Below are 25,210 nucleotides of genomic sequence, written 5' to 3' on the forward strand. Positions count from 1 at the left end.
GTCACTTCCTGGGCTTGTGAACTTCATTGTCCCTTTTGGAAGGGGCATGCTCTACAGATGGATTAGCAACTGCCTGACCAACGGCACTCAATGTGTAGTCCTCAATGGAACTCCATCTACATGGAGGGAAATGAGCAGAGGGGTAGCCCAAAGGCTCTGTCTTAGGCCCAATGTCCAGGCCTGCCTGTGTTCAAAACCCAAGAAAGAAAGCCTCCCCGCTCCGTTGAAGTAGAGAAGAGATATTTTTACTGAGTTTGAAATGAAAGCGGCGAAAGAAAAGGAAGAGGTGTGCAAGTTACATATTGAAAGCAGTGGTGGGCTGCTGCTGGTTTAACCACCGGTTTGGTGATCGCCCTCTCCATGCGCGTGGGCGGCTTTCACAATTACTTACATCCTATGTTACTTCTGGGGAAGTAACATAACTGAGAAACGGCAATCCGCTTTGCCGCACAAATCAGCTGAGAGGATATAGGTAAGAACAGCGCAGGGGCAAGAGGTTGGGAAGGCGATCTGACTTAATCATCACAGAGAATTGGTTCGCTCAGTGCTGATCATCAGAGCTAGAGGTTTACCCAAACCCAGTCCGAACCGGGAGAATCCACCCCGATTGAAAGTTTCCCCAAATTCTTCCCCCTGTCCAGGGACCTAGGCTGAACGTCCAATCCATGTCCTGCATAGTGTCATGTGGAGCATACCTTCGGATGCTGTCATGCCCCTGTTGGAGTCTGACTCTGAGGGAGAGGAGGAACAGCCGACAGGGAGTGGAAGTGTAGCTCCAGAGGTTGTGGAGGAGGCTGGGGAAGAGCAGAGGCCATCTGGGCAGTCAGAGGAAGACCCAGGCCGATCCCCTCTCCATCCTAGAGCACGCAGAGAAGAGAGGATAAGGGAGAGGCGTGAATGGCGTGGTCAATGGGGGAGAAAATGGCCTTGATCCTCTTCATGGGCTGCAGCTGTGAGAACTGGTTAAAAGGACGGACATGCGTATGGGCCAGTGCTGGAAAGAAAGAGTGGAAATATCTCTAGTCTGTCATTCCTCTCTGAGTTTGGCGTCCTTCCCAGTGTATGTTCCAATCTCTGTGGACGTCTTCAAGCCCTTACCTTGCCTGGTTCCCTTAATTGCTTCAGTGTGGTTTGTGTTGTTTTTACTCTTTATAATTTATAGGCATTTTTAGTTTTAATGGCATTTCCTCCTTTTCCTAACTGCTTGTGGGGGAGGTTTTTGCCTTGACTGGGTGTAAACAACACCGTTCACAAGCGCAGTAATTCCTGAGAGCAAACCTCCCTTTTAGTTCACAGGGGTTTTCACCATACCAGCTCACTTCCCAAATGCCATGCTCCACTTTCCTTATTACTATGGCAGCCGATAGCAAGCAAGCATCAAATGCAGAGGTGGGTATTCAGCAGGTTCTGACCAGTCCTGGAGAACCGGCAGCAGAAATTTTGAGTAGTTCGGAGAACCAGCAAATCCCACCTCTGACTGGAGATTTTACAGTACCCTTCCCCTGCCACGCCCACAATAAAAAGAAATTGAATCCCACCACTGATCAAATGGAAAACCCATGCTGGAAACTCGGTTGACAACCAGTACTCTACAACATCTTCATCAATGACTTAGATGAGGGGATTGAAGGGGAACTTATCAAACTTGCAGACAACACTAAACTGGCAGGAATAGCCAATACTCCAGAAGTGAGGTTCAAGACACCGAAGGATCTTAACAGGCTTAAATAACTGGGCCCTATCTAACAAAATGAAAATTCTGTGCAGAGAAGGGTTTTACATTTAGGCAAGAAAAACTGAATGCACAAGTGTAGATCAGGTGGTACCTGGTTCAACAGTAGGAACTGCAGGTAGAGGGATCTTGGAGCCCTAGTGGACAATTGCTTAAATAGGAGCCAGCTGTGTGCTGCAGCTGCCAAAAAAAGCCAATGCAGTCCTAGGCTGCATTAAAAGAGGATTAGAATCAAGATCATGTGAAGGGATAATGCCACTTTATTATAATGCCTTGGTAAGACCACACTTGGAATATTATAGGCAGTTTTGGTTGCTACGGTGTGAAAAAAAGACATTGAAATTCTGGAAAGAGTGCAGAGAAGAGCAACCAAGATGATTAAGGGAGGATTAAGGGCTAAAACATATAAAGAACGGTTTCTGGAAACTGGGTATGTCTAGCCTGATCAAAAGAAGGATTTGTGGGGCATGATAGCAGTCTGTCTCAGGGGCTGCCCCAAAGAAGAGGGAGTCAAACTATTCTCCAAACCCCATGAAGGCAGGACAAGAAGCAATGGATGGAAACTCATCAAGGAGAGAAGCGACTTAGAACTAAGGAGGAATTTCCTGACAGTGAAAACAATTAATCAGTGGAACAGCTGGCCTCCAGAAGTTGTGAATGCTCCAACCCTGGAGGTCTTTAAGAGAAGGTATTGGGCAGTAATGGTATTCAAAAAAAAAATTAATACCAGTTCTGTGGGCGTGGCTTGGTGGGGGTGGGTGGCTTGGTGGGCATGGCAGGGGAAGGATACTGTAAAATCCCCATTTCAACCCACTCCAGGGGAAGGATATACTGTAAAATCCCCATTCCCTCCCCACCCCACTAACCTGCTTTCCAGCTCCATTCTCCTGTGCAGGGCAACCAAAGAAGACCCAGCCGATCAGCTGGGACTCAATGGGAGGCAGAGAATAGATGGGGGAGGGGCCAGTCAGAGTTGGATTTGCCGGTTCTCCCAACTACTCAAAATTTCTGCTATCAGTTCTCCAGAACCGGTCAGAACTGGCTGAATACCACCTCTGGTATTGGGCAACTATTTGTCTGAATTTGTATAAAGTTTCCTGCTTGATCAGGGGTTGGAGTAGAAGACCTAAAAGGTCCCTTCCAACTCTGTTATTCCGTTATTATGAATCTATCTTTAACGTCTACTAAACAGTCCACATGTATTCAGAAGCCAATGTCTTCTCCCTCTTTGACTTTTCTGATGAATTTTGCAGTTCAGCTCACATTGGTGTTCAAGCCAGTCAGAAAGAAATCTACTTGTGGTTTTCTGGTCTAATGTTTTTTTTTTTTTAACCATTATTACTTTTAGCTCTAGCGGGTATTAGCAAGATTTCCAACAACCCTTGAGCAAGAGTCATGACTTTATCTTCTCTTCCTCATTCTTCAATTTATTTATTTATTTTTAAAGAACTCCAAAATGAGTGTTCAGATGCCTGTCCTGGACTTAAGACTTAGGGCAATCTTCCAGAACGCGAAGGTTGTGTAAATTAAAGCAGCAGAAGATATGTACATGTTGTTGGATTTTGGGGAAGAAGGTCAAAAAGTCAAGGCACTGTCCATGGTCATCCACTAAAAACCCACAACTTTTTAATGTGCATCATGGTCACCCTATTTTTTTAGATATCAAGCTGATTAGAGGGATGTTGTAAGAACATTAGTCTCTTAGTCAGGGATGGGATATGAGGTCCATTTTGGATTCTTTGAGTCTTTGATCAGAAGGCCCCAAAGGTCTTTATCAGGACTGCGGAAAATTAGGACTGCAGAAAAAACAATGGCTACAAACCTGCCTTCCATGGAGGACCTGTATTCTGCACAAGGCAAAAAGAGGGCTGTCGAAATATTTACAGACTCCTCACATCCCGGACATAAACTGTTTCAACTCCTTCCCTCAAAATGACGCTACAGAGCATTGCACTCCAAAACAACTAGACACAAGGACAGTTTTTTCCCGAAAGCCATCACTCTGCTAAACAAATAATTCCCTCAACACTGTCCAACTATTTACAGAGTCTGCACTACTATTACAATTACAATTGTAATACAATTGTATTACAATTGTATTACAATTGTATTACAATTGTAATACAACTGCACTACTATTACAATTAATCTTCTCATCACTCTTTATCACCCATCCCCTCCCACTTGTGACTGTATGACTGTAACTTTGTCACCTGTATCCTTACTATTTATATGGATTTTTCCTAGTATGATTTGATTGCTTATTGTATCCTATGACTGTCATTAAGTGTTGTACCTTATGATTATTGACTCTTGATAAATGTATCTTTTCTTTTATGTACACTGAGAGCATTTGCACCAAGACAAATTTCTTTCCAACCCCACCTGGCCAATAAAAAATTCTATTCTATTCTATTCTGTTCTGTTCTGTTCTGTTCTGTTCTGTTCTGTTCTGTTCTGTTCTATCCTATTCTATTTAGGAGACAACTGGACTTTCTTATTTTTTCTTTTGAAAACATTTCGCTTCTCATCCAAGAAGCTTCTTCAGCTCTGACAGGACAGTGGGGAATGAAAGAGTTTATACTCCTAGCAGACAGCTGGTCCTTTGCATCCTCTTAGAACAGGGGTGTCAGACTCAATTTTATTGAGGGCAGCATCAGGGCAGTGGTTAACTTTGAGGGGTGCTGGGAGGGGCATGGCTAACTGGGTGGATGTGACCAACTGGGTGAGCGTGACCAACAGGTGGGCATGGCCAGCTTGACACCACTCCCCAAACTGCTGGCATGTTTCCTCTTTGCCCTGGGTAGACTGGGCCAAAGCTCCGTTGGCCTGATCTTTCCCCTTCACACTGGGTAGAGCAGGATGGCTCTGCAGACCAGGTACAACCATATTGCGGGCTGGATCTAGCCCGTGGGCCTTGATTTTGACACCCTCTGTTTTAGAGGGTCATTGAGGCCACTTGGAGGCTTATCTGTGTCCTCTGGAGCAGTGGCCCCCAACCTTTTTTGTGCCACGGCCTGGTACCGCCATCACAAAATGATCTGCGGCCCGGTACCGGCATCAGCATGCATGACAAGGCAAGGCGAGCCGAGAGACCGGCCAGCCAGCCGTCCCTCGCTTCTCCCCGCCACTTTCAACTCCTCCTTTATACCTTTGTTGATGGGCTTTGCTTCAGGACGGTTTCAGGATGGTCGCTCGGCTCACCTTGCCTTGGGTGCTGAAAGAATCCTCGCGCCTTAGTTTCGTTCGAAGCCCCCGCCCCCTTCGATGAAACTAAGGCGCAAGGATTCCTTCAGGACCCAAAAGCCACTTTTCAACCGGAAAAGCTCACTCGGAAGCACTTTCTCGTCAACAAGATGGCGGCGCCCAGCAAACTGGTGGCCCGGTAGGAAATGTTCCATGGACTGGTACTGGCCCGCAGCCCAGTGGTTGGGGACCCCTGCTCTGGGGCACCTGAGTAGTGCTCCAGGTTACTGTGGTCTGCAATTTTTCTTCCTCTGGAAATCCATTCCTACTCCCACACCATTCCAAGGGGGTCCATCCCAAACTGTACAGTTAAAAATCTTGAAAAATTCTCAAGCATCCAGGTCGTGGTTGTCCCAAAGGTGCTTTTTCAGGAGGCAGCTGGACTTTCTTGGGTTTTTTTTTTTTCTTTTGAAGATCCTGAAGATATAGATAAAGCTCCAAGTGGCCTCAAGGACTCTCTAAAAAGGATGCAAATGACCAGCTGTCTGCAAGGAAGATAAACCCTTCCATTCCTCACTATCCTGTCAGAGCTGAAGAAGCTTCTTGGATGAGAAGCAAAACATCTTCAAAAGAAAAAAAAACAAGGAAGTCCAGTTGTCTCCTGAAAAAGCTCCTTTGGGACAACCATGACCTGGATGACCGAGGATCTCTACAGACTTTGATCGGGAAGCATTTTTTTAACCTACTAATAAGTGTTTGTGGACTGTAGAACCCTAAAGGAAATCAACCCTGACTCCTCTTTGGAAGCTGAAGCTCAAATATTTTGGCCCCCTAATAAGAAAAGACTCTGATGTTGGGAAGATGGAAGAGAAAATGGAGAAGAGGGTGGCAGAGGATGTGATAGTTAAATAGTGTCATTCAAAATTTGGCAAACTCTGGGACACAGTGGAGGACAAGGGGGCCTGGCATGCTATGCTCCATGGGGGTTGTGAAAAGTCAGAGTTGACTAGTAACAGAACAACAAGAAGCACAAAAATGGGAAGGAGATCCTACATGGGGCCCACAAGCTATAGAGTGTTCTCATCTATCCCGATCTTGCATTCTCTACTTCGCTTCCTCCAAGGATGCAGAAGTACTCCTTTAATTAGAGAAACTGGAGTTTGAATTTGGAGGAGGAAGAGGAGGAAGAGGAGGAGAAGAGGAGAGGAAGGAGAAGAGGAGGAGGAGAAGAGGAAGAAGAAGAAGAAGAAGAAGAAGAAGAAGAAGAAGAAGAAGAAGAAGAAGAAGAAGAAGAAGAAGAAGAGAAGAAGAAGAAGAGGAGGAGGAGGAGGAGGAGGAGGAGAGAGGAGGAGGAGGAGAAGAGGAGGAGGAGGAGGAGATTTTTCAAGGTCACAATTTCTTAATGTTGTACGGTTATGTGGAGGTTATCCAGGGAAGAGAAGTTTCTGTCGATAGAAAATTTATTGCCCCATTAGTCTATAAAATGAGAGTAAACTCCACTCCCCACTAGCAATGATGATGTTACCTAGTTCGGTAATGAAATTTCTGAAACAAAGCCACCAAGCTCAGACACCTCCAAGGACCTCACAAAGCTTATCTTGGCTTTCCTCTCTGAACCTGGGAGCAATTCATGGAAAACACTAATCATTCCAACTCTCCTACAACCATAAGGTTGCTGACCTAGACACTATATGGTTATCCTCTTGACTTGGTGAATCTCGCTATTAATGGGTGTTTTTTTTTAAAGCTATAAGAATGGAACATCAGAATCAAAGAAGAAAGAAGAAATGGGAAGTGGGAGAGAAGGACATCTTTTTTGCATCGTTGAACAAGGCCCACAAAACCCACAGAGGAAGAAGTTATAGACTTCTGTCAACCCGACAGCGAAGTGATGAAATTATGAAGCTTGAAATAAGTTTCACATCCAGCAAAAAAAAATAAAAAATTGGAGCGCTAATGTTTATCAATGAGTTAGAATGTAAGGTTAATATAGGACAGGCTAATATGAAGTCACAGATGAGGAAGAACTGGAGTTGAGAGGTTGGGTGTTGTTTTTAAAAAGTGTATGTTTGAGTACTGGGCTGTAGAATTACTCTTCTATGACTATTTATTATATAGTTATGTTGCCAATTTCCCCTACCAGGTGACTCTGGGAGGTTTGCAAGGAAACAAGTAAAAAGTAATTAAAAAATTAAAATGACGCAGATTAAACTATTATTTAAAACTGTACTGAAACTGCAACTATGACGGCTAAGAGATGAATGGGAATGAGGCCTTCTTACCCTATCAGCCACCTCCAGAGGTGAACCCTATATCACAAGGGTCTTCAAACTTAGCAAGTTTAAGACTTGTGGACTTCAACTCCCAGAATCCCTGAGCTAACATGACTGGCAGAGGAATTCTGGGAGATGAAGCCCACAAGTCTTAAAGCTGTCAAGTTTGAAGACCCCTTCTATATCATTTCGGACAAATAGCTGTTCAATTTCTTCTTAAAACCTCCTGCACCCACAATTTCTGGAGGCAAGTCATTTCAGTGGTTAATTGTTCTCACTGTCAGGAAATTTCTCCTTAGTTCTAGGTTGCTTCTCTCCTGGATTAATTTCCATCAGTTGCGTCTTGTCCTGACCTTTGGTACTTTGGAAAACTCCCTCTTTTTTGTGGCAGCCCCTGAGATATTGGAAGACTGCTCTCATGTCTCCCCTGGTCCTTCTTTTCATTAGACTAGACATACCCAGTTCCTGCGACAGTTCATCGTGTATGTTTTAGCCTTCAATCCCCTAATCATCTTTGTTGCTCTTCTCTGCACTCTTTCTAGAGTCTCAACCTCTTTTTCATATTGTGGTGACTTCTGAAAGTGAGTCCTTCCATTTATTTAATTGTTCTGTCAGGAAATTTCTCCTTAGTTCTAGTTTGGAATTCTTTTTGATAACCTCCCGTCTGTTATTTCTTGTCCTGACTTCTGGTGCTTTGTAGAATAGGTTAACCCCCTTCTCTCTGTGACAGCCCCTCAAATATATTCAGCTACCTTCAGCAGGGATATCTGCTGCTGGTTCCATGCAGAGTGAAGGCAGATGAGGAAGGGGTGAGCTGGATGACCCAAAGGGCCCTTTCTGACTCCATGATTCTAATTTGGTAAATAATTGGCCCATCCATCCCCAAACCACCGATGGCTGATGTGGTAGTCTCAGCATGCCTTGATCTTAACCAAATTAAAGTTAATCCTACAGTGTGTTGTCTTCTCTTAAACTTTTCCAAGAAGCCAGATCTGCTAACAAGTGCCTTATCGAGGGCATAAAATAATCCTTAAGATGTTTTGTAGCAGTTTTGGGATTCGTGCTCATCTTGATGCTGAAAGATCAAAACTCTGCCGTTCTCAGCCAAGGGGAAAATGCCCTAGAAAACTACGTAACATTGGTCTCTTGAAGAAACCAGTGAAATGGTTTCCTTGAGAGCTTGTTAGCTAGCTAAGATTCAAGATGTTACCAAACAGAGCTAAGAGCTGGTTTGGAAAGACAAGGTAAACCAGAAGAGTAGTCTATCAGTCTCAAAAGGAAGTTAGTGTCCATAGCTGCATGTGTGCATTGGACACCAGATGTTTCCACTTCCTCTTCAGACCTTTGACCTCACCTCTTACATTGGTGCTTCTCAGTCTTAACGACTCTATGCTGTGTGGACTTCAACTCCCAGAATACCCCATGAATGCTAGGAACCTAGAAATTGTCCTTCAATCAAGTCAGGTGGTCAAGGATTGCATGCCCACATCTCACTTGGGTTTTTCCCCACCTTGCAAAATTTACACTCAACCTACTCCAGGGCTTCCTCCTCGGTGAAATTCTACATGGGGTTTTATTACAAATCCTTGGCTGTCTAGGAAATAGGAAGAGGGATACTGGAGTTTGTAATTTGCACATGACTTGTTTTTCAACACGTTCTTCCCTATGCCCAAAGACAATAAATGGCACTTGTAAGGTGCAGGGATCTGAAAATAAGGAATTTATGATAGCGGGGCATAGTTGGAACACATGGTTGAAATGGATCTTTTGGTCCACAAAAATTAGCGTGCCTCCAATGATTCTGGAGGTGGGAGGTCTTCTCCTCCAAAGCCCTACTCAAGACAGGAGCTTTATACCATCCCAGTCAAATGGTTGTCCAGTCTATTTTTGAAAACTCCACTTATGGAGTATCCACAACTTCCACAGGTAAGCCATTCCATTGATTTAATTCTTCTATCAGGAGATTCCGTCTTAGTTCTAGATTGGGACTCTCATTAATGATCTTCCATCCATTGTTTCTTGTCCTGCCCTCAGGTGCTGTGAGGAATAGGTTGACCCCCTCTTCTTTGAGGCAGCCCCTGAGATAGGGGAAGACTGCCATCATGTCACTCCCAGTCCTTCTCTTCAATAGGCTAGATTACAGGGGTTTCCAACCTTGGCAACTTTTAAGCCTGGAGGACTTCAACTCCCAGTCAGTTTTGCTGGCTGTGGAATTCTGGGAGTTGAAATCCTCCAGGTTTAAAGTTCTCAAAGTTGGAGAGCCCTGGGCTAGAATACCTAGTTCATCATACAGTTTAACCTCCAGACCCTTCATCATCCCAAAGGTGTTTTTTTTTCCCCAAAAGGTAAACTGGATTTTGTTTTTTCCTTGAAGACGTTTCACTTCTCATCCAAGAAGCTTCTTCAGTTCTGACTGACTGGTGGAGAATGGAAGGATATATATCCTTTGAAGTCATCTGACTGTTGGCTCTCTGAGAGTTAGATATTAACCATCTAACTGACCATTTCCAAACAGTCAGTTAGAACTGAAGAAGCTTTTTTAATGAGAAGCGAAACATTTTCCAAGGAAAACAAAAAATGAGAAAGTCCAGTTGTCTTTTGGAAAAAGCACTTTGGGGACAACCATGACCTGGATGACTGATAATGTCATTCGCCTATCGCAGGGGTCCCCAAACTTGGCAACTTTAAGACTTGGAGACCTCTGGCCAGTGGTGGGATTCAAATAATTTAACCACCAGTTCTCTGCCTTAATGATTTCTTCCAACAACCAGTTCACCAAACTGCTCAGAAAGTTAACAACCGGTTCTATTGAACCGATGCGAACCAGCTGAGTCCTACTATTGCCTCTGGATTATCTATCGTCTTTGTGACTCTTCTCTCCACAAGTCTTGAAGACCCTTTTGGCACGTCACTTCCCATCCCTTCCAAACCACAAGCCGACATCGAATCAACAGAATTTAATCTAGTTTATTCTCCAAAAAAAAAAAAAAGAGGAAAAATATGAAAATGGAAAAAAAAAAACCCAAAGCGCAGTTCTTAAACACTAGCAGCAAGTAAAATTTGTACAACCATTCAAATCTGCATCATAGGATGAAATAAATCTACACCTTGTCTTATTTGAGAGCGCTTTTTTTTTTTTTAGTTATACATACAAACGACAATTACAAGAACTGGTTCACAATGTGAATAGGCCTTAAGACAAACCGGCTGTGACAGACAAGCTACTGTGTGTCACACCAGGTCCCCTGTTACCATCCTTAACCCCTTCTCCGTTGATCAGAGGCCCGTCGCCTGGAACGGATGACTTGCTTACAGCTTGGATGTAATTTTATCTTTTTTTAATGCATCAAAATAATTTTCAGCCAGCAGGTGAGGAGAGAGAGCGAGAGCACGCAAAACAGCTAAAAAAGCATTAACTGGCAATTTGTACATTTGCCGGTTTGTCCATTCTCTGCAGACTGTGCCATAAAATATTTCTCATGGCACTCGTACTATCCATACCTCCAAAATCTCTTTTCTTTTTTTTTTTTCTTTTCCCCTCCCTCCCCCGTTTTTGTTTTTACAGCTACCCAGTTGTCAATCTTCATCCAAAAAAACAAAATGTACAATATTTCTTACAATATAAGTTATACAGTGTTCAGCAATTCTTTGCTTTCATTTCGGCGGGAGGGGAAAAGCAAAGGAAAGGGGAGAGAAGGAAGGAGGGAGGGAAGGAAGGAGGGTGGTATGGGTTTTATTATTATTATTTATTATTATTATTATTATTTCACAGCACTAAAAACTCAGTTCGACAGTGAAGTTGCGTGGCGATGGTTTATTCACAAATGGCCTCCAGATTTCGATGGTTTAGAAACACAAAGACGCTCGCAGTCAACTTTCTGTAATTATTCCATCTTTGCTTTGTTTCTTTCGTTCCGAGGATTTCAGCCAATTTTACCATTTTTCCATCTTCCTTTATTTTCCCGCCAGTCCGTTTTAGCATCTGCATCGAACAGTTTTTGTTTTTGTTTTTTTTGAAAGGGCCAGGAAGGTTTTTCCCTCTCATGAGGCAAATATATAAAAGATAACTTTCTCATTCAGAGAAGTCAAAATAAAAAAACAAAAAACAGGAACTTGGTTTCTTCTTTCTTTCTTTTTTTTTCACTTTTTTCTTTTTCTTTTAAGCAGGAAAGTCTCTTTTTTTTTAATTTTTTTTTTTTTCCCCCCTCTCTGCCTGAGAATGCACTCTTTTAGCCCATGGCGGTGACCATACTTGAGGGGTGGTGAGGTCCAAAAGACAAGCTGGAAGAAGGGTGCATCGGAGTCGGTGTGGTCAGCATGTGGCCCGAATGGCTGAAGGGAGAGAGATGACTGATGGACGACATGTGTCTGGAAAGGGTGGCAGGATTGAAGGAGCTGGTCTTGGGGAAATCATCCAGGCTGTCGTGAATCTTTTTGCTCTTCTTCGACTTGCTAGACATCTTCCGGTTTCGGGTCTGGATGCCTTCCTTCTTCATGGTCAGGGGTCTGTTAATCTAAACAAAAATCAATTAACTTTTTTTGTGAGCTGGTCATGTCTCCAGCTTGTCCAAAGTCTCTCACGCAAACACACACGATAGCAAAGACCTAGAGCCGTGATGGCGAACCTACGGCACGCGTGCCAGAGGTGGCACGCAGAGCCATTTGTGCGGGCACATGAGCTCCAGCCAAACTTACCTGCATTGTTCACGCGTGCACCTCCCAGCTGGTTTTCGGCCCATTTGAGGCCTTTTTCAGCCTCCCAGAGGCTCAAGGGAAGCATCTGCAGCCTTTGAAGACCGAAAAACAGGCCCGTTTCATCACTTCTGGTATTTGGAGGCCAAAAAACGGGCCCATTTTTCAGCCTCCAAAGGCTACAGAGACTTCCCTTGAGCCTCTGGGAGGCCGAAAAAGGCCTCAAACAGGCCGAAAATCAGCTGGGAGGCGCACGCAGTAAGGGGATGGTGGGGGTGGGGGGTGTTGAGCACCAATGCGCAGGGGAGCGGGGTGCATTGCATTGTGGATGCTGGCACACGCTCCCACTTTCAACACACCACAACAAAAAGGTTCACCATTACCGGCCTAGAGCGGTGTTTCTCAAACCGCCTCAAGGGGCATGGACTTCAATACCCAGAATTCCTTTGCTGGCTAGAGAATTCTGGAAGTTGGAAGTCCGCACATCTTAAAAATGGCGGACGTTGAGAAATGCTATTTGAGAGCAGGGGGTCCCCAACCTTGGCAACTTTAGGACTTGTGGACTTCAACTCCCAGAATTCCTCAGCCCGCCATGCTGGCTGAGGAAGTCTAGGAGTTGTAGTTTCAACAAGTCTTAAATTTGCCGAGCTTGGAGATCCCTATTCCAGAGCAAGGACCGACAAAACAGGATGCAATTTTTAAAAAACTGGCTAGCAACATTCATTTACGTACAGGTAGTCCTCGACTTACAACAGTTCGTTCAGTGACCCTTCGAAGGCACTGCAAAAAGTGACTTCCGACTGTTTTTCACACTTACGACCGTGGTGGCACACACACACACACACACACACCAGTCTCATGATCAAAATTCAGACGCTTGGCAACTGACTCATATTTATGACGGTTGCAGTGTCTCAGGGTCATGTGATTTCCCCTTTTGCGACCTTCTGACAAGCAAAGTCAATAGGGAAGCGAGATTTGTTTAACAACCATGTGACTCACTTAGCAAAGTAAGCAGGGATCCACTTAACAATCCTGGCAAGAAAAGTCGTAAAATGGGACAAAATTCACTTAAAAACTGTCTTGCTTAGCAACCAAAATTTTGGACTCCATTGTGGTCGTAAGTCAAGGACAGCCTGTGTATAAATGAATTAATGTATATAAAAATGTAGATGTATTTGACTCACAACCAACCATTTATTTTGCAACCAATTCAAAGTTAAAACAGCACTTTTAAAAAAAGTGACTTATGGCCAGTCCTTGCACTTATGACCATCACAACATCCTCATGGTCGTGTGATCAAAATTTGGCAAGGGACACATATTTACCACATGCTGGGATCCTTTGCAGCCTTTCCTGCTGCTTCCAAAAACCTAAGTCAATGATGGAAGCCAGATTCACTTAATGACTGCATGGTTAGTTGTCTCTCTGCTTCCCGATCAGAGATGATTTATTTTTAGATGGTCGGTGACGATGGGAACTGTAGTCCAGCTCCATATGGAAGGACAGTGCATCCCCATTCCTGAATTAAATCTCATCAGCCCAGCTTGATTTAGGAAGCTTCGTGGGTGTTCAAACACGATCAACGTACACCAAAACAGAAGGTAGGGAAGTACGGCCTTTTTACTACTTGTGGACTTCAACTCCCAGAATTCCTCAGCCGGCCATGCTGAGTCAGCCATGGCTGGCTGGGGAATGCTGGGAGTTGAAGTTCACAAGTCATAAAGAGGCCATCGTTCCCCATTTCTGCTTTAGATGGTCCACAATCCCTTTCACAGCCAGGATCAACAAGGGTATTGTGGGAATTTAGATGGAGGATAGATCTGAAATTTGGAGGATAGGACGGAAATTCATGGAATTTCAAGAACTCTGGGAGATGAAGTCCACTGTCATTCCCCATTCCCTGGACTAAAACGTCCTGCATTTGATCTCAAGATGGCAAACTAAGGTGAGCACATCAAAAGCAGTTCGATTTAGCTTTGCCATGTAATGCAGCACCATTCCACCTTGTCCAAATTACCGACTGTGGACTTCAACTCCCAGAATTCCCTAGCCAACATGGAGCTGAAGTCCACAAGTCTTCACAGTAGACCAGGCTGGATACCCCTGAGGTAACACAACCGTGTTATCTCTGCTGAGTGGATGACCATCTCACTTACATTGTGGAGCTTGTAGTACAGCCCGCAGGCATTACACACAGGATCCCCATTGGCGTTCCTCCTCCACAGTGTGGTGGTTGTCGTCTGGCAGTTTGCACACGATGTCCCAGCCCGTCTTGCAGCTGACTGTGGGGAGAAGAGAGAAAGCGAAGTCACCTCACCATTGATTCATGGGGTGGTTTTGAAGACCCTAAACTAGTATTTTCTCCATCTTGGTGACTTTAAGATGGGTGGACTTTAACTCCCAGAATTCCACAGCCAGCCATTGTGGCTGTGGAATTCTGGGAGTTGAAGTCCACCCATCTTAAAGTTGCCACTGTTGAGTATCCCTGCCCTAAACCATCACTGTGCATCCTACAAAAGCAAAGCCAGCCCATTACAATAAACCATGCATCGATTCACCCAGTTCTTCAGAGGTTGGATCCAAGTGCAATTGTGTAGTCACCTCTTTGGGTCTTACATTAGCCCACATGGTGAAAGACACAAGATTTCAATCAACAAGAATCTCAATACTTAGTTCAAAGTTGCAAAAGCCAACTCAGAAGACACCCCCAAAATAATATTTATTCCAATGCTCAGCATTGGTGTTTCTCTTGGCAACGAACCAGAACCCAATGAAATGGAAAAACTTCAAAAGAACCAGGAGAGAAATATTTTCAACATGGCCATTAAACTTTGGAGTGTGCTACCGCAAGAGGTGTTTCTGGCTGATTGGCATCAACAAGGGTGGGACCCATCCATGAAAGTAGTGGAGACAGACAGCTATTAGCCCTGGTGGCAGTGGGACAGCCTCTGAAGAACATCTATGGGTAGTCCTTGACTTACAACCATTAGTGACCCTACAAAATTACAACAGCACTGAAAAAAGGGACTGATGACCGCTTAAAAGCCTTGGTGGCGCAGTGGTTAGAGTGCAGTACTGCAGGCTAATTCTGCTGATTTCTGATTGCCACCCGCTTTGGCAGTTCTAATCTCACCAGGCTCAAGGTTGAGTCAGCCTTCCATCCTTACGAGGTCGGTAAAATGAGGACCCAGATTGTTGGGGGCAATAGGCTGACTCTGTAAACTGCTTAGAGAGGACTGGAAAGCACTATAAAGCGGTATATAAGTCTAAGTGCTACTGCTGTTGCTATTTTCACACTTACAACTGTGGCAGCATCCCCATGGTCCCATGACCAACTTTGGATGCTAGGCAACTGGCTCATATTACGATGGTTGTGGTGTCCAAGGGGCATGTGATCCGCTTTTGCAACCTTCCAACAACCAAAGTCAATGGAGGGAAGCCACATTCTCTTAACAAACATGTCGCTAACGTCACCACTGCAGTGATTCACTTAACAACTGTCTTGCTTAACAACAAAAACATTGGGGTCAATTTTGCTCATAGGATTGGTGGCCCACTGGGAGAAGACTAGTTCTAATCCAGCAGGGCACTGCTTACATTCTTATAATCTCTACCCATAATTTTTCAATGTATTAAACCAGAGGTCCCCAACTTTTTAAGACTTCAGCTCTCCAGCTGGCCGGAGAATTCTGGTAGTTGAAATCCACAAGTCTTAAAGTTGCCAAGTTTGGAGATCTCTGTATTAAACAATAGAGTTCCCAGCTACGAACAGTCAGAGAAAGAAAAAACTCAGAGATGAATAACAATCTTAGATACATTATTCACGGGCTTCCCTAAAACCAGTGAGATCATTCACCATGTGCCTCTCCAGATGATATCAAGAATATATCCACCAAGTTCGATCATTAAGGTTTAAATGATCAGAGATTAAAAGTGAGGGATGCTAGAATGAAGCTGCTAGAATTGATCCCTCCAAACTGCCTCACAGCATCCAAGACTTTCTCAAGATCCAAGAGATAGACATCTCCACAGAGGGGGCCAATTTTCCATCCTACTTCTACTGCTCCTTATCAATTGTCTGATGTCCATCCAATGTTCAGTTCTGACACTTAAACCTTGAGGTCCTTAGCCAACCTGCGATCACCTCTTGTGACCTTCTGACAAAACAGAATCAACGGAGAAGCCAGATTCACTTCACAACCATGTGACTAACTAACAACTGCTAACTAACCAACCAACCAACCACTTGTGGCCAGAAAGTTTGTGAAATGGGGTGGGGAATTCAGTTAACAACTCTTCTCGCTTAGCAACTGAAATTTTGGGCTCAGTCATGATCATGAAGCAAGCCGTGGTGACCCACTTCTCTCCATCGAGGTAGAGCAACTATGGGGCTTCACACAGTAGACACATCTGTCAGGATTTCGGTGATCGCCCTAATTCAATCATAAGCCTCGAGCCAAGTTTCAAAAAACTTCAAAAGATTAGGAGCAACATGCCAGTATGACCTGTATGAAGCCAACTCTGAGACATGTAACTTACAACCACCTATGACCCTGTCTTCCCCCACCCCCCTGGTGTATAATAATTCGTTCATGGGCTGGGTGTCATCACTCACTTTCTCCTATAAAGGATTTTTGTGGGCAGAAAACCTGGTTTCCTAAATTACAATCTTTATAAGATAAGCTTGGAATGTGCTTCTGATTTTATTTGCCATATGCTCCTTCAGGTCTTTCCCCCCTCATCCTCATGGCATCTTGGAAACAGGCATAGGAATATTTCATAAGTTGACAACATCCGCTTCGCTTTCTTGGATCCACAACTTTGGGATGGAATTCGGAGAGCATGGTGCTCTCTCACAAAATGGCTGCCTTCAAGGATGCCGTTCCCGATTCATAAAATGGCCACCGAGAGGATGACAGCCAGAGCCAAGACACCCACTGAGAAGAAGTTAACTAGGAGGCCTGCTCCATGCAACCTTCTCATGGTCCTCCCTAAAATTTCAGCTTAGTTTTGCCTTCCTTCTCCTGGTGGAGACGGGCAAACATCCAAGCAACGAGCCCCCCGCCCCCGCTCGTTCATTATTTCTTTAAAAAGTTTGCAGGACTCAAAAAAAAACCCTATTCTTTTTCTAAAGAGTATTGAGATTGGCCCTTTGATTTCGAGCTTGCCCAGTTTCCATTGTAGTAACAACGCGCTTTGATAAATTTAAAAAATGGGAAACGGATGGACCTGGGGAGGTGACGGATGCCAAGGAAGGCGTCCTTGGACATTTGGATCCCACCATGTGGGCAGTTGGAAGCATTCTCCATCCACCCACCTCCATCTCCTTCAATCTAGGTTGTTTCTCTGATGGGCAACCTGGCCCTCATCCCACCAACCACCCTGGGGACTGTGCATTGCCGAAGACGGAGTTAATTAAAGATGCTAAGCATCCAAAATCGTTCTCCTTGACATTCTACTCTGTACTCCTCTGAGGCTGGAGTCATATGTTCTGCAGACTGCTTGTAAACAACTCCTCAACCACCGTCCACCTCAAAATGATCAACCGATCTTTTTCGGTTAAAGTTCTTCTCACAGTTCTCCATGACTAATGAACCTCAGCAGTGGCTAACGCATTTTAGTCAAGCCATATGCCTATGTTTTATCCCAAAATGTAAAATGCTTGTTCCCAGTCAACTTGAAGATTTGCGCAGTTGTGTATGTATGTGTGTGTGCGTGTGTTTTAACTACAACATTCAGGGCTGAACGTGGTACATCCTATCTGTAAAATAATGTCACTGCTCAACAATTTAGTTATGAGAGTCTAAACATCAGGATCAAATTAATTACGATGCTGTGTTTAAACACATTATTTCTCAGACCGGCGAGAGAGGAAACAATACTATAGAGTTATGTATTTCTCTGAGGTTTCTTTGACCAAAAACAGTGCAACGGTCCCAATATTTCTCTTTTGTGATTTGCAAAGTTTCCAAAATCTGGGCAGACAGTCCTTGACTCACAACAGTCTGTTTGATGGCTGCTCAAAGTTACGACGGCACTTGAAAAAGTGACTTGCGACCGTTTTTCACACTTATGACCATTGCAGTGTTCCCGTGGTCACATGATCAAAATTCACACTCATAGTTGTGACGGTTGCAATATCCGAGGGTCATGCGATCCCTTTTTGTGACCGTCTGATGAGCAAAGTCAACTGGGAAGCCAGCTGAATGGATTCCCTTAGCAACGGTGGCAAGAAAGGTTGTAAAACCGAGTCAAATTCACTTGGGAGCAAATGTCTCGCGTAGCAACAGACATTTGTGGCTCAATTGTGGGCGTACGTCAAGGACTACCTGTATTTGTGATTTTTCCAAGGCACTGCCCAAATAATATTAAAACCCAGCTTTGTGGCCTTATGGACTAGAAACATGCTGTTGTTTTTTGCCCAATAAAATCTGAATGTTTAAAAGCCCTATCACAAAACATCCCTGGCTCTTCTGAAGTAAGTCAGATAACGTAAAAAGGAAACCTACAGGGTCTATTATTTTAAATATTTTTTTATTATTATTCTACTTCCAGGGAATAGCACAGTCAAACCATGCCTGAGCTATAAACCAGGGTTAATTTTCTTTGCTGACAACAGTGGAATCGCAACAAGTTTCACTTTGACTGAACTGAGCCTGCGGTGCCTTTTCAAATGACTGTTGTTGTCAGTTTTACAGTTGATTCATACTGTACTTTGTTTTTTTGTCAATGAATCATGCCGTATTTGGAATTCTCCAATATTGGCGTCTATTCCCCACCATGGGTAGTCCTCAACTTATGAATAAATCCTTAGCGACGGCTCAAAGTTACAGCAAATCTCCCTAGGACTACATATGGCCTGAATTCAAATTAAAAAAAAAAACTTGTAAAAAATCAGGCAGAGTGACCTGCTTAAAAACTGGCATGATTTATGACACACCTAATTCTGGGCTCAATGACAGCCGTAAGTCGAGGACTACCTGTAATATGGTCCAAGGCAGCTGATCTGGACAGAAACCCAGAGAATCGTCAAGCCCTACTCAAGATATCCCAGTTGCTCATTTAAAAATTACAGGGAGTCCTGAACTTACAATCATTCATTTAACAAATGTTAGGTCAGTGCTGGAAAAAAAAGGGACTTAAAACCAGTCCAGCCACGTATAGAGCCGTGGTGGCGCAGTGGTTAGAATGCAGTATTGCAGGCTAATTCTGTTGACTGCCGACTGCCGGCAGTTCGATCCTGAACAACTCAGCCTTCCATCCTTCCGAGGTCGGTAAAATGAGGTGCCAGTTTGTTAGGGGGTAGGCAATATCCTGACTCTGTAAACTGCTTAGAGAGGGCTGTAAAGCGGTATATAAGTCTAAGTGCTAAGTAAGAAGGAAGGGAGGAAGGAAAGAAGGAAAGGGAATACAGGAAGGAAAGGAAGGGAGGGAGGGAGGAAAAGAGGAAGGAAAGGGAATACAGGGAGGGAAGGAAGGAGGGAGGGAAGGGAGGGAGGGAGGAAAAGAGGAAGGAAAGGGAATACAGGAAGGAAAGGAAGGGAGGGAGGGAGGAAAAGAGGAAGGAAAGGGAATACAGGGAGGGAAGGAAGGGAGGGAGGGAGGAAAAGAGGAAGGAAAGGGAATACAGGGAGGGAAGGAAGGAAGGAAGGAAAGGAGGAAAAGAGGAAGGAATGGGAATACAGTGAGGGAAGGGAGTAGGGAGAGAAGGAAGGAAGGAAGGAAGGGACTGTGTTGGCACAGTAGTTAGAATGCAGTATTGCAGGCTACTTCTGCTGACTGCTGATTGCCAGAAGTTCAGCAATTCAATTCTCACCAGGCTCAAGGTAGACTCAGCCTTCCGTCCTTCCAAAGTGGGTAAAAGGAGGACCCAGATTGTTGGTGGCAACATCCTGACTCTGTAAACCACTTAGAGAGGGCTGTGAAGCACTGTGAAGCAGTATATAAGTCTAAGGGCTAGATTCATCGAAGGAAGAATTTTAAAACCGTTATAGCCGCTGGATGGAGGAGGGAAGGTTTTAATTCTCAAGGAATCCAGGGGCTTTCTTATTTATTTTGGAAATTTAGCAGGAGTTCTGTGGGCGCCACCGGATCATCATCCAACAGCAAAGGTTCTCAGGTCCGATGTACTGTATATTTGTGCCAAGGAAGACTTAAGGATAACTCTAACGTTTTTTTCAAATTCAAATTCATAATAGAAAGGGAAGGGACCTTGGAGGTCTTCTAGCCAAACCCCTCTGCTCATGGTTCGTCCCCAACTACCGATTCTCCCAGAGGAGTTAGAACTACCACTTAACAGAAGAAAATATGGGAGTTGTAGTTTCAGTGAATCTTGAGTTATGGATGATCAGCAATACACTTGGTGGCCTCGCCATGATTGTCATATGTTGGAAACCACATCTAGGACACTACAACCAGGAACTGACACATACCAAAGTATTCTTTCCCAGCATTGGATGCAAATTTATTCTAGCAGCTGGTGTGGGGAAAGGAAGAAAGCTGTTCATTATACTATATTCAAACGGAAGAATTTTCATATCTAACTAATGTCTGTGTGATTGCGTGTGTATCTCTGGATCAATCATAAAGTAAAATAATCTAAGAAATCTAACAACTTTTGATGATCAAAGCCCTTCCCCTTTGATCCTGACAGGGCCCAAGGTTAACTCTTATCAATATCTAATATATAAGGGGCTGCCACAAAGAAGAAGGGAGTCCACTTATTCTCCAAGGAACCTGGAGGACAAAAATGAAGAATGGTTGTAGGAATGGGTTATGTCTAGTCTAGTGAAAAGAAGGACAAGGGGAGACATGAAAGCAGTGTTCCAGCAACTGAGGGGCTGTCCCAAAGAAGAGGAAGTCAAGCTATTCTCCAAAGTACCTGAAGGCAGGACAAGAAACAATGGGTGGAAACTAATCAAGGAGAGAAGCAACCCAGAACTAAGGAGAAATTTCCTAAGAGTGAAAACAATTAACCAGTGGAACTGCTTGCCACCAGAAGTTGTGAATACTCCATCGCTGGAGGCTTTCAAGAAGAAACTGGAAAACCATTTGTCTGAAATGGTGTAGTGTTACTTGCTTGGGCAAGGGGTTGGACTAGAAGACCTCCAAGGTCCCTTCCAACTCTGTTATTCTGTTTTGTTTAGCTTCTATTCTGGTCTGACTCCACCCTTTCATCCTTCCCAGGTTGGTCGAATGAAGACCCGATTGTCGTGGCAAGCAAAGTCATTGGGCCAAGCCAGATTCACTTAACAACTGCAGTGGTTCGTTTAACAACTACGGCAAGAAAGTTGGGGCAAAACTCACTCAACCACTCTCTCGCTTTGCAACAGAAATGTTGAGCTCTTTTGTGGTCGTACATCAAGGAACACCTGTATGGGACAGCCCTCCCTCACTGAAAAAGGGTATATATATATTAAGAAAAGGAGACATGGTGGCTCAGTGGCTAAGACGCTGACCTTGTCGATCAGAAAAGTCAGCAGTTCGGCAGTTCAAATCCCCAGCACCGTGTAATGGAGCGAGCTCCTGTTCCTTCTCCCAGCTTCTACCAACCTAGAAGTTCGAAAGCGTGTAAAAAATGCAAGTAGAAAAATAGGGACCCCTTTGGTGGGAAGGGAACAGCGTTCTGTGAGCCTTCGGCATTTAGTTCTGCCGGCCACATGACCACGGAGACGTCTTTGGACAGCGCTGGCTCTTCAGCTTTGTAACGGAGATAAGTGCTGCCCCACTACAGCCAGAAACGAGTAGCAAAACTAGCATGTATGTGTGAGGGGAACTTTTACCTTTACCTATATTAAGAAAAGGAAGGGAAGGGAAGAGGCAGGATTTCGACTTAAAGGTTCAGCGTTATCCTCTCTACCAGTCCCTGCAAAATGTTCCTCCGCTCCCTCCTCTCCCCCATTTACAATCCAAAGCACCAGCCGATTTATCCAAACAGCCTTGTACGTCTTCCAAAACCTTTAGAGAAACAGATGTAACAAAACGAAAACAATGTCCTATTTCCTTAGGGCCAAACGACACGGTACACGCAGGCATATGGAAGTTCCCTCCAACTTTTTATTTTCCCTAATGAGAAGCAGCTTCAGAAAGGACGCAGTCGTGGGTCGGGCACTGGCGAAGAGGAAGGGGCTGTCTCCTTCTCTTTCCTTGGACCCGTTTATAATCCCACTTCGTGTTGTTTGGTTTTGGGGAAGCGTTTTTTTTTTTTTAATCCTCAAAGAGGGGATGGGTTGTGAGGGGAAATAACCCAAAAATGTCCTGAAAAAAAAAAAAAAAACCCAGGTGGGCTGCAAAAGACAAGGGGAAAACAACATCCTAATGAGAGGGGAGGAAGAATGTGCTTCTCCTTATCCGGTCACCTGGCATCCTAACAATCAAACACAGTTAAGCGTGAGAATGGCTCAAATCCAGGATTAGGATAGGATCTCGCTATCTGTGTGCCCATAAGCATAGTGCCTCCATTTCTCTCTCCACAACCAGAATCTGGTTAGGGCCTTGCCCTGCTGTGGAATTGACAATCCACAGCCTATATCCACGAATGGATAAAAAGAGAACAAACACCACTCCCCTTCTAGCACTGATGGTGTTACCTAGCTGGGTCATGAAACGTCTGAAAAGGAAACAAATAATTTCAAAGAGCACCCAGAACCCTGCAGTTCTCCTCCCCATCCTTCCCCTCTTCTTCTTCCTCCTCTTCTCCTCCTTGTAAACTCCACTCCTTTCTAGCACTGATGCTGTTACCTAGTCGGGTCATGAGACGTCTGAAAAGGAAACAATCGAACTGCCAAGAGTTCGAATTTTGATCATGTGACCAAGGGGATGCTACAACGGTCATAAGTGTGGAAAAAAAATGGTCATGACTCACTTTTATCAGTGCCGTTGTAACTTCGAATGGTCACTAAATGAACTGCAGTCTTTCACTGTTGAGTCTCTCACTCATTTTATTTACAGAGGAAGTTGAGGTAAAAACATCCTATTCTTTTCAGCTTCTGGAACCTTTCGGTACTCTTAACAAACCCGCCTCAGAAGATAAGGCTGTCCACCATCTTTAAGCTTTCGGGACCTTTTTAATTTTTGCAAACAATGAGGATCAAGGCATTGTGTCTCACCACTTCCTTTCCCCCGAATCAATCCTCTCTTTCCCATCTCTTTCCCGCATCTTCTCCATCTTCAACCACCATCACCCTCAAAGACAAACCGTTTAGGATCATCCTGACCCTATTTTTCATTTCAAAGCAAAAGCTCCAGAATTTGTTTTTTAAAAAAATAAAGAGACATATAGAGAGAGACAGAAATGGTACATAACTTGGCACTCATGGTGAAAAATGGGGAGCGGGGCCCCTCAAAAACTCTCTTCTGTACAGACAAATAAGACTTTGGGCGGATTGGCCCAGTTCTAGTCCCTCCAGAAAGTTCTCCATCTTGGGCTGAGGAAAGAAGGAAGAGGAGGAGGAGGAGGAAGAGGTGGAGGAGGAGAGAGGGAGGGAGGAGGAGGTAGAAGAGAAGGGAAGGATGGATGGATGGATGGATGGATGGATGGATGGATGGATGGAGGAGGAGGTAGAAGGGAAGGGAGGGAGGGAGGAGGTAGAAGAGAAGGGATGGATGGATGGATGGATGGATGGATGGATGGATGGAGGTAGGGAGGAGGAGGTAGAAGCGAAGGGAGAGAGGAGGTAGAAGAGAAGGGATGGATGGATGGATGGATGGATGGATGGATGGATGGATGGAGGTATGGAGGAAGAAGTAGAAAGAAAGGGAGGGAGGGAGGAGGTAGAAGTGAAGGGACGGATGGACGGAGGTAGGGAGGAGGAGGTGGAAGGGAAGGGGGAGGGAAGAGGACGTGATGGTAGAGAAGGGATGGATGGAAGGATGAAGGTAGGGAGGATATGGAAGAGGAGCGGGAGGAAAGAAAAAAAGGAAAGAGAAAGAAAGAAAGAAAAGAGAGAGAGAGGAGAAAAAGAAGTTAGTGCATTTTTTTGAAATCTGAGATTCACTTACCAGTCTTCTTTTGGGCTTTATCAGCGGCCGATTTTGCCCATTCATTTTGTGGTACAATCCACAGGCGTTACAGAGGTAATGCCCTGTGCCATCTCGCCTCCAAAGTGGGGTTGAGGTAGCTCCACAGTTTACACACTCCCTGCCTTCTGAAAACAAAAGGGGACACAAATCATTGAGGGAGGGGCAGCAAAGGAAGGAAGAGGGGGACACGTCGGGTGGGTCAGGGTTTCTCCGCTGCAGAGATGTGGTTTATTACATTTCTACAGGTAGTCCTCGACTTTACGGCCACGACCGGAGCCCCAAGTAATTTCCCTTGCTAAGCGAGACAGGCGTTCAATGAGTTCTGTCCCGTGTCGCCACCTTTCCTGCTATCGTCGTTAAGTGAATCAGCGCAGTTGCTAAGCAAGTCACGTGTCGGTTAAGCAAATCTGGGTTCCCTACTGATTTTGCTTGTCAGAAGTTCGCAAAAGGGGGATCACATGACCCTCCTGGGACGCTGCCAGCATCATAAATACAAGTCGGTTGCCAAGCATCTAAATGTTTGTAACTAGGGGGATTCTGCAAGGGTCATAAGTGTGAAAAAATGGTCATAAATCGCTTTGTAAAGGGAGGGAGTACACCTGAACAGTCGCTACACGGAAGTTTTTAAGTCAAGGGCTACCTGAAATACCCCTACATCCAGTGGTGGGATTCAGCTGGTTTGCACCGGTTCATTAGAACAAGTTGTTAACTTTTTGAGCAGTTTGGTGAACCGGTTGTTCAATTATTTGAATCCCATCTCTGCCTGCATCTAGGGATCCTCGGTAGTTCCCAACCACGAGGGAGGAGAAAAAAAAGGCAAAAATGAAATTAAATGACTGCCTTCTGCCCAAATGCACAATTAAAACCATAAATTAACGATAGGGATAAGGAAAAACAAGAGCTACGCAGACATTCCAATTGCAAGGGGAATCCCAAGAGATCATCGATATTTCTGGATAATTTGTGCGCAACGGGGTATTGAAACACAGTGAAACACATTTTCCCTCTTGCATTCAGATCAGGACACCACGTAGAACAAGGGTCTTCAAACTTGGCAAGTCGAAGAACTTGTGGACTTCCAACTCCCAGAATTCCTGAGTTAACATGACTGGAGGAGGAATTCTGGGAGTTGAAGTCCACAAGTCTTAAAGCTGTCAAGTTTGAAGACCCCTGATGTAGAACATACAGAAGAAGACAGTCGGAAGGGACCTTGGAGGTCTTCTAGTCCAACCCCTGCTCAAGTAGGAGACCCTATACGATTTCAGACAAGTGGTTGTCCAATCTCTTCTTAAAAACCTCCAG

The 25,210-nt window shown here is 44.5% G+C and overlaps 1 protein-coding gene across 3 annotated transcripts in view; it reads right to left on the reverse strand.

Annotated features, from left to right (window-relative positions):
- Positions 1–10,147: 10,147 nt before the first annotated feature.
- The window catches only part of GATA3 (GATA binding protein 3), a 69,536-nt gene continuing 54,473 nt past the window's right edge, over positions 10,148–25,210 (reverse strand). For 2 of the 3 annotated variants that reach the window (XM_087935312.1, XM_087935314.1), the window contains 3 exons: positions 23,888–24,033; positions 14,044–14,169; positions 10,148–11,705 (listed from right to left, as the gene is read on the reverse strand). In XM_087935312.1, coding sequence (XP_087791438.1) covers positions 11,421–11,705; positions 14,044–14,169; positions 23,888–24,033 — 557 coding nt within the window. In that variant the 3' untranslated portion in view covers positions 10,148–11,420. The remainder of the gene's footprint in view (positions 11,706–14,043; positions 14,170–23,887; positions 24,034–25,210) is intronic. The other variant, XM_087935313.1, reaches the window with a different exon arrangement.

This window comes from Pseudonaja textilis, chromosome 5 (genome assembly GCF_049901715.1).
Source record: "Pseudonaja textilis isolate UNSWEBS1 chromosome 5, rPseTex1.2, whole genome shotgun sequence".
Classification (NCBI taxonomy): Eukaryota; Metazoa; Chordata; class Lepidosauria; order Squamata; family Elapidae; genus Pseudonaja; species Pseudonaja textilis.